The sequence below is a fragment of the Sinohyriopsis cumingii genome, chromosome 1 (assembly GCF_028554795.1).
Source record: "Sinohyriopsis cumingii isolate HCF-2022 chromosome 1, ASM2855479v2, whole genome shotgun sequence".
In the NCBI taxonomy this organism is placed as follows: Eukaryota; Metazoa; Mollusca; class Bivalvia; order Unionida; family Unionidae; genus Sinohyriopsis; species Sinohyriopsis cumingii.
Window position 1 is genome coordinate 75,606,317 of NC_142961.1, and position 9,287 is coordinate 75,615,603.

At 32.3% G+C, this 9,287-nt stretch overlaps 1 protein-coding gene across 2 annotated transcripts in view; it reads left to right on the forward strand.

Annotated features, from left to right (window-relative positions):
• Positions 1-8,817, forward strand: part of LOC149807142 (ras-related protein Rab-23-like) — a 73,927-nt gene extending 65,110 nt beyond the window's left edge. For both annotated transcript variants that reach the window (XM_089962642.1, XM_089962648.1), the window contains exon 8: positions 84-8,817. In XM_089962642.1, the coding sequence (XP_089818768.1) occupies positions 84-253 (170 nt within the window). In that variant the 3' untranslated portion in view covers positions 254-8,817. The remainder of the gene's footprint in view (positions 1-83) is intronic.
• The last annotated feature ends 470 nt before the right edge of the window (positions 8,818-9,287 follow it).

The window sequence follows — 9,287 nt, forward strand, 5'->3', positions numbered from 1 at the left end:
ATCACTAGATTGTTTTTTTCTGAAACATGAAATGCAACACTCAGAATGTTATAAAAGTAAATATTTTCTTTTCTTCTTTTCAGATTTAATCAATTCAGAATCTCCTCACCTCAACCCCAAGGAAAACCATTACAGACACAAAAATGGCAAACACAGAAATAAGAATGATGATTCTACTATAACATTACAACCTAATAAACGACGGACGAAGGGTCGTAAGAACATGTTCACATCAAGGTGTTCAGTTTTGTAGATTATGCTCACATTGTTATGAAGTGATGTCTATTAGAATTTAAGTGCACTTATCAATGTGGGATGCTACATAGTTTTGTATGGGTTTAATGTAGGATGCTGTTGTGAAATCTGTACCTTGTGCATTTAGCAGATGAGGGGAAGTCCTGGACATTTGCTGACTGTGTCTTCAAGACTGGTGCAACATCACCTTTTCATCTTGAATCAATGATAGTGTGAATAATTGTGAATGAATGTGTTCACTCCACATGAAAGAAATTTCAGCAACATGTGATACACCCTCCAGTACAAATTATTTAAGTACACACTTGTACTGTATAATACCATATGTGGCAGGTGCTTATCGCATATAGCAAATGCTGCATGCTGTTGCTTTGTACAGTTTTCCGTCACTGATACGCTGGTACTTTATGGTTCTATCCAAAGAAAACAAAGAAACAAAACTTCTTGTTTACATCAAAATATGCAGTGGCAGTCCTTGTTACTTTTTGAGACCATAATGTTTTCATTCGTCAATGCGTATTATCAACCAATTAATATAAACTAATAGGATGTGCTCTAAGTATAATTTTAATGGTATCTCTTTTTTTTCAGATAGCATATTATAGAATGATTTTCTCAAGTAATGATAATTAGAATTTAATATTTTTATTTTTAGCAATGAGGGTGTAAAATATCTGGGTGCTGTTTAGTGTTGCCTTGGTTTCAAGCATGCATCCATTTGTAGCTTAGCATTTGACAGTACTGTACATGCAGCTTAATAGCTCTTATTTTTAGATCACCCAACCAAGGGCAAAGTGAATGTTTGTTATAGCTTTTGTCCAGTTTATATTGTCCATTTTCTGTTGTCCATCTTGCATCTGAACATTCTGTTGGCTTCATTTCTAATCCAGTTGTAATCAGATTTGGTATATTAGCGTATATAATGAAGATCTCAGATGATTTCCATTATAAGCAACAACTTGCATATTACAGAGGTGATCTTGCATCTGATTGGCTGAGTTTGTGAACATTCTAGGTGCCATATTTCTGATTAGGTTTTGCATCTTATGACATAACTTTATTGGTAATCTTATCTAATTGAGTGAGTTTGAATATGAATGCCATCCACACTTATTAATGAGGTCATCTTGCATCTGATTGGCTAAGCTTGTGTACTCTCTAGAGGAAATTTTTTTAAATTGAATGTTGTGCAGATTTATTATGTAAGTTTATCTTCAACACTTCAAATGAGTGTGAGTACACAATACTGATGATTCAAGGTGTTTAAGGCTCATTAGCATCATACTGACTTTTCAGGTTGTTTAGGGCTCAGTACAGGATACTGATGATTCCAGGTGTTTAGGGCTGAGTACACTACTGTTGATTCAGGGTGTTTAGGACTCAGTACACGATACTGATTATTCAGGTTGTTTAGGGCTCAGTACACGATACTGTTGATTCAGGGTGTTTAAGGCTCAGTACACGATACTGATGATTCAGGGTGTTTAAGGCACAGTACATGATACTAATGATTCAATGTGTTTAGGACTCATTAGCATCATACTGACAATTCAGGGTGTTTAAGGCTCAGTACACGATACTGATTATTCAGGGTCTTTAGCACTCATTAGCATGACACTGCAGGTTTTCATCCTATACAGGTTTTTATTCCATACCTTTTTTTTTTTACAATATAATGCTCCACTCTGTCTTTCCATCTATCCATTCTTCTGTCTCCTAAACTGATTGCAAAGAAGTTCCAGTTTATTTTGTATGTCAGTCCATCCATCCATTTAGTGTCAACACTCAAATCAGGACTTGTGTATAGATCAGTTTTTCACACTGTATTACTTGTCATCCCCTTAATTGGTATTTAGATGAGTCATATGGAGTACTTTCAGTGAAAATTAGACTACTCTGAATGACATTCCATGGTCTTTTGGATTACTAAACCTTTCTTTGAAAATTAGACTAATAGACTACTGTGATGACATTCCGGTCATATGGAATATTCCACAGTCATATGGAGTACTAAACCTTTAAGTGAAAATTATAGTCTGACAATACAAACCCATTTGTTTGTACCCCCCTACTGATTTAAATAATGGAAACCTTTAATACGATAAAAAGTGCAAGGAACTTAGCCAATTCATTCATTGATTTATAGTTTCTAACCTGACTGTGAGTAGAGTGGCCCTAACACCATCATCTTATGTGCGTTTCATGCTTAACAGAAGTTTTAAGTGCAATAGATGGACATGCTCTGATCCATTTCCAGTTTCTGGACAAGTCCATTTTCAGCAAAGGGGTGTATCACACTTGCATATGTACATACATAAGTCATCTGCTTCCGATATTTACAAAGTCGAATCAAGCAAAAGAAAATAATGACAACTACAAATTTGTGTTTCATGTGGATTTAACAAGCGGTTTAATTTCTATGTTCATATATGCAAAGGGATATAATTTCAAACTCTCAACGTTATGTAATTTACGGAATTATCCAGCAGTTGCCAAACAGGATGAACTACGTCATTATGTTATCTGATGGAAATAAACTAGCCTATAGTGTACACAATATGGCGCCATGTTATTATGAAAGTTTGTTAAGCATGAAATGGTGCAGGGGATGCAAGCATTAGTGCCATTCTGGTCACAGTCAGGTTAGAAATTATAAATCAATGATTCAATTGACTTAGTTCTGTGTACTTTTTATCACATTAAACTTTCTCGTTTTTGAAATCGGTAGGGGGGTACAAACAAACCGGAATGTAGAGTCAGACTATAGACTATTCTGAATGATATTCCACAGTCATTATAGGTTACTGCATTTGTATGGGAAAATATGAACAAGTTTTTCAGATGTAATTACTGCATGACCTTTGGAGTGCAGTATGTCCATCTGACAAAACGAGTTAATATTTTTCCATACAAATGCAGTAGCCTTTTTATTATATGCTCATTTTCTTATTCTACCTAATGCTTAATTATATTAACAAAATACACTACAAGAAACAAAGTAACTGAATGTATGCCATATTCCACACTAAATACACAAGTGCAGATTCATCATTACACAAATACAACATTATTACTGCACACATAACTCTGCCCAGATAAATTTAAACTTAGTCGCACACTCGACATAACTTTCGAAAGAAAATGTTGTGTCTAGTTAAAATTTAAATTTGAAGTCATATTGTGAATGAATACACATTGCAACCACTTTTCCATTTGATCTGGAATTAATAGATTTTGGTATTTTTGTCGATTCTATGAATGTTCGTGATTATGGACTGCATTTATATGTGACAATTCCACATGAAATACATCAGATTCAAGTAGCGAGGGAGAAGCGTGTTGACATCTGCAGATGTGTTTCTGTTTCTGTCATTGAATGTTTGAAATCATAATGTGGGAAAAATATGAAGTCTTTCAATTACAATTATCAAAAAGTTGCTATGGAATTTAATGCTTATTTCATTTTGAGTGCAGTAAGGAGGATGTAATTGCACTTATATTCGAAATTACAGTACAATTTTGAAATGTGTAATCAAGATTGAGAACCTGTGACATGGCTCATGTAATTTAGATTTGCAGAACTAAGAAAGTACATTTTCAGGAAATTCAGGATGTAAAACTGTAAGTATATTTTTTTGCCATTCTTATTACCAGCTAAAGAAGACAGTTTATGCCTTGTCACTTGTATGTTATTTGTAAGGACCCTTTCTGGCATCAGCTGTTTAGCTAACCTAAATCTGAAACATTGTATGAAAAAAGTTAGCGTGGAATGTGCCAAGTAGCTGGATTATGGCAGTCCATGAAACATCTGCTTTACTTCATTCAGAAACAAAATTAATCAACCAAAACGTAAAGTGCCAACTATGCGAGTGTACATGATTTGTTTACAAATCAAAAGTGCTGGCGTCTGAATCTATAGTTTGTTTACAATAGAAAGTAGTTCCTTTATGCACGTGAATGCAATATGAAGGTGTGCAATATCGTAAAATATTGAACGATTCTGACAATGTAAAGTTAACGGAGAATAAAATGAGCATAATAATAATATGGAGTACTAAACCTTTCAGTGAAAATTATACTATTTTGAATGACATTCCACAATCATATGGAGTACTAAACCTTTCAGTGAAAATTAGAATACTCTGAATGACATTCCACAGTCATGTGGAGTACTAAACCTTTCAGTGAAAATTAGACTATTTTTGAATGACATTCCACAATCATATGGAGTACTAAACCTTTCATTGAAAATTAGACTATTCTGAATGACATTCCACAGTCATATGGAGTACTAAACATTTCAGTGAAAATTAGACTATTCTGAATGACATTCCACAATCATATGGAGTACTAAACCTTTCAGTGAAAATTCGACTACTCTGAATGACATTCCAGTCATATGGAGTACTAAACCTTTCAGTGAATATTAGACTATTCTGAATGACATTCCACAATCATATGGAGTACTAAACCTTTCAGTGACAATTAAGACTACTCTGAATGACATTCCATGGTCCAGAGATTTTAGTTAGCTTTTGCATGAGGCTCATTTTCTCAGGGACTGTTGCCTATGGAGTCAAATAAATTGTTGTAATGTAGTCAGTGAAAACTAGATCATTGTGACCTGTATTTCATGGTTCATGGTCTTGAGCTGAGTTTTTCTGATTGTGGTAACCATGGGCAATAGGGTATTATTTTGGCTCCTTCCACTTATGTCCTGGAAAGAAGGGTAAATAGGCACTAAAATTGCATTCCATTGTCATTTTTAATGTTTGTGACAAACATTATATATGCATTCATTCTATGATGATACATGCTATAAGTAACAGATTTGGGTTTATTACCTGTTGGTCAGGGTTAAGGGTTGGGAGGTGGGGTGTAGAGTTTTCCAATTAGACAATATGTGAAAAGCATGGGAATGTGCAGGTTTCAGATATTTAAGTTGCTTTAGTATAGTTTTTATTCTGGTAGCAGGGAAATATACAACAATATAATTTTTCAGTATGCAGATAATCTTTCATAATAAAACTAGTTCCGTTTAGATATTTTGGTGTCAATTTTAATGGAACTTTTAATGCATTATTGTCTATATCATGCTGAGGAAATTGGAATTAATTGCCTCTCCCAAGGACACACCGAAGCAGCCAACCTTGACTGGTCTTGGCAGGTATCAAACCTGTATCAGTTAGCTACTGTAGCTCCTTTATTTTAGATATATGATTTTGATTCAAGTATTCCTCACCATAAAATCACTTTTAATCTGTGTAGTCACACATATTTTTCACTAAGACACCATGTTATACATGATAGCTGGATAAATATCCTTTACTGTCACATTATTTCTAGTGCAATGTAATGATAGAGACCCGTCACCATGAAACTTTCATAGTTATAAACTAATTTTATGATGATAACGATTACACAGATATCCATCTGTATGAAATGCTGTGAGAAAACTGACCTTGATCAGTTCTAATTCTTGATATGTAAACTTCATAAGGCTCATTTAATTTTAGAATATAATATTTTATTGTATTAAGTTATTTAGCATTAATGACCAATCAAGTATTTTCAATTATAAAATGAATCGTTCTATGGTGAATTTTTTGCCCAGCATGTGTTTATTTTATGAAGAGCTTGCTTCTTGGTAGCTATATATATACATTTCTAGTGTTGTTTTTAATAATAGTATTTGATCAGTTCCAACTAGATGCATCCACAGAGCCAATTTTAACTGTGAATTTTAATCCTTAAGCACATAGCACTATGAAACGTTACCCTAAACAAAAACTTTGCTTACTTTTGTGTAACTGAACTCAACTGTAAACAGGTACTCTTTATACTCAATTATAAGTCAAGTCAGACTGCAAACAACAAAGATGCTGATCTGTCATAGCACCTGCAGATCTTTGTCTATATTGTTCATTCTACCAATTACTCCTAACAAACTGCACAGACCTAGATCTGCCAGTGCATTATGTGATGACAGATCTGGGTCTATGCAGTTTGCAGCTGGACATTTAAAAGGCTGGTGATCAAAAGACAGGTTGGAAAACCCAACAACAAGGTGTTTCATTATGATTTTCCATAATATATAAAAATATTGACCATGTTCTTCTTCGAATAATTTGTTTTGTATTGTACACCTTTACTGTTGTTTTCACTGCTTTACAATCCAAAATGATGTTTTATTGATAAATGAAGGACCATATGTAACACATATTCACATACATAATTAAAATTTGGTTAAAATAGCTTTGTTAAGTACAACCCCAGCAACATGCCAGACTTCAGTTTTGCAGGTAAACCATTAGACATTATAATTGCAACTGTATCAAGTATGTAAAAAGGATATTGTCCATGAAAAATGTCAAATATATCTGTAGCTAAATTAAATCAGTGGTTAATTAGTTCATATGAACCAGTCATTGATCTAAGAATTTCAGCTGATTCCAAACACTTGTGCTTAATGCAAAATAATGAAAACACAGTACATGCAGTGTAGATTAAGTAAATTCTTTCGATGTTTGGGTGGATTATGATGATTTTCTTTTTTGAGCAATGATCACAATCTTGGGATGACATATAATTAACAGATACTGAGTATGATCTTGATGCTGAAACTGAGTTGTAACTCTTCGATAACCAAACAATGAAAAACAAAATTCTGCTAAATATTTTTGTCTTTTTTGTTTATTCTGCAAAGTAGTTTCTTTCACTGATATCTTCCGCTTTGTTTTGTGTATTTAAATTGAATTCAGTAATATATTGTTTTGTATGTTTAAATGGAATTTTGCTTATTGCTTTCTTGGTATATTTGAAAATTAATACCACTTAATGTTTTGTCATTCATGTTTTCAGTTTTAATGAATATATTAAGAATAAATTTAGTACAAATTAACTACTGATATTGGTATAAAAGATTTTTTTCAGGATACTAAATTACATTTTGCATACCTACATTTTTGTATGTGTGCCCTTTACGATGTATATCACATTCAACATATTTAATCACACATTCACAAAATGTACAATTAATTTTATCTGTTTTCATGAAGTTTACACAAATCTTTTTTCTTTTTCATAGATGTGAATATTGCAGCGTATTTAAAATTAATGTATACTAGATGTCAAAATCATTTTTGTTTCCATGCAACCTTCTCATCACTTTAATTTATATCAAGATTCAGTTATTTTTGCTTTGTTTTATGGTGCTGTTTTTGATAAAGAAATATTTATGATTGATTTTATGTATCGCTTTTTACATTTTAATAGAGTTTTACATGTTTATGAGTTGCTAAAATATTAATGCAATGTGAAATGTTTACAAACATGTTTATGTACTTTAATATACATAAATATATTTTTGTGTGCATTTGTTGTATGAAACATCGTACAACGGATGGTTGGTTTTGAAACCATGTGCAGATAACTTTCAAGTATAGGTTAACACAAAGCTTTGGTTCAAATCCAGTGGAGTTTGAGAAAATAAAACCAATCTGTAATAGAAGAATTTTTAACTTTCAGTGAGCTATTTTTATTATATTAACATCTCACAGTAAGTGGAGGAGAAATAGTTATTAATATCTCATATGTAGACGAGAAGTAATTATCAACATCTTGTAAGTAGACAAAGAAGATGATAACTTGGGAAATATGGTGCACCTTTATAAAATAAGAATGCAGTATTTGTCTCTTTGATAATGTTTATATATTACAGACATTCTATACTGAAAACTAAGCCAAATAGATTTCATATGATTACTTTTTCGCTTACATTATATATATATATATATATATATATATATATATATATATATATATATATATATATATATATATATACACACATGCATACATATATATATATATATTGGATCCTGTTTAGTGGTGAATCTGCTATAGATATCTTGAACTAATCAGGAGATCACTTGTTTTCTTGATGACACAAGGATATGAATAATCAGATGCAATCATTGTTTAGCTACCAACAGATTTTGAGGTGTCAGCTAGGTAGGGATTGTTAGCTTGAAAACTATAGTAAATGTATGATGCACATATTTTACATTTATTATATTTTCAAGGTGGTTTGAGTACATATTGTCTTGGATGGCAATTTTCCTCTGGAATTCACAAGTGTCTTGTAAAGAGTATTCACTAAAAGCTAGTTGAGAACAAAAACAGAACTGCTGATTTGTCATCTTTTGTCATGACCCAGATTTCTCAAGTTCCACTGTAGAAACATTTAACATGTTTGCACTTGATTGATTTGCAGGTGATTGAAAATGAGTTACCAGTACATTCATAAAATAAAGTTTTTATTTTAAGGATGAAATTATTGCATTATAGGTTCCATTTCATGGCATGTTCATCAGCTTCAGTTAAAACATTCTATATATCATGTCCAGTATTCACCAGTCTCCAAATTCTGAATTATACATTCCTATAAACATCATTGTAGCTTTATTTTATATATTTTAAGAATATTTAAATATTTGTGAGGTCATTCCATTTTAATTTGTGTCATTGTTTTAATACGAAGAATAAATACTTTTGTGCTTATTGTTCTTTGCTTAATAACACATCCTCCTAATCAAGCTAATTAACCAACAGTCAGTACAGTAGCATGCAAGTAATTTAAAGTAAAATGGTCCTACTGAAGCAAGCTGGGTTTGACCAGTTCTGTAATCTGAATTCAGAGGATAAGTGTGCTGATGTTCCATATGAAAACATTCGCTGTATAAAAGGTATGCTTCAGGTGTATTCTACAGTTCATATATGAGTGCTCTATAGTTTCTCCAGAATATGATCAACAAGTGTAGTACTAGCATATCTCTGACTTAATACACATGTACTTTAGGAATACACAGAGGTGAATTATTTAAATAAGCATGCCTGTATTCAAAGAAGTGGATATATTATATAAGGTAGTATCAATGCATACAATGTGTATTACATGGGTAAAACACAGGTTTAAACTAAACCAGAATAGAGGTGTAAAACAAAGGCATAAACCTAATCCTGAATACAGG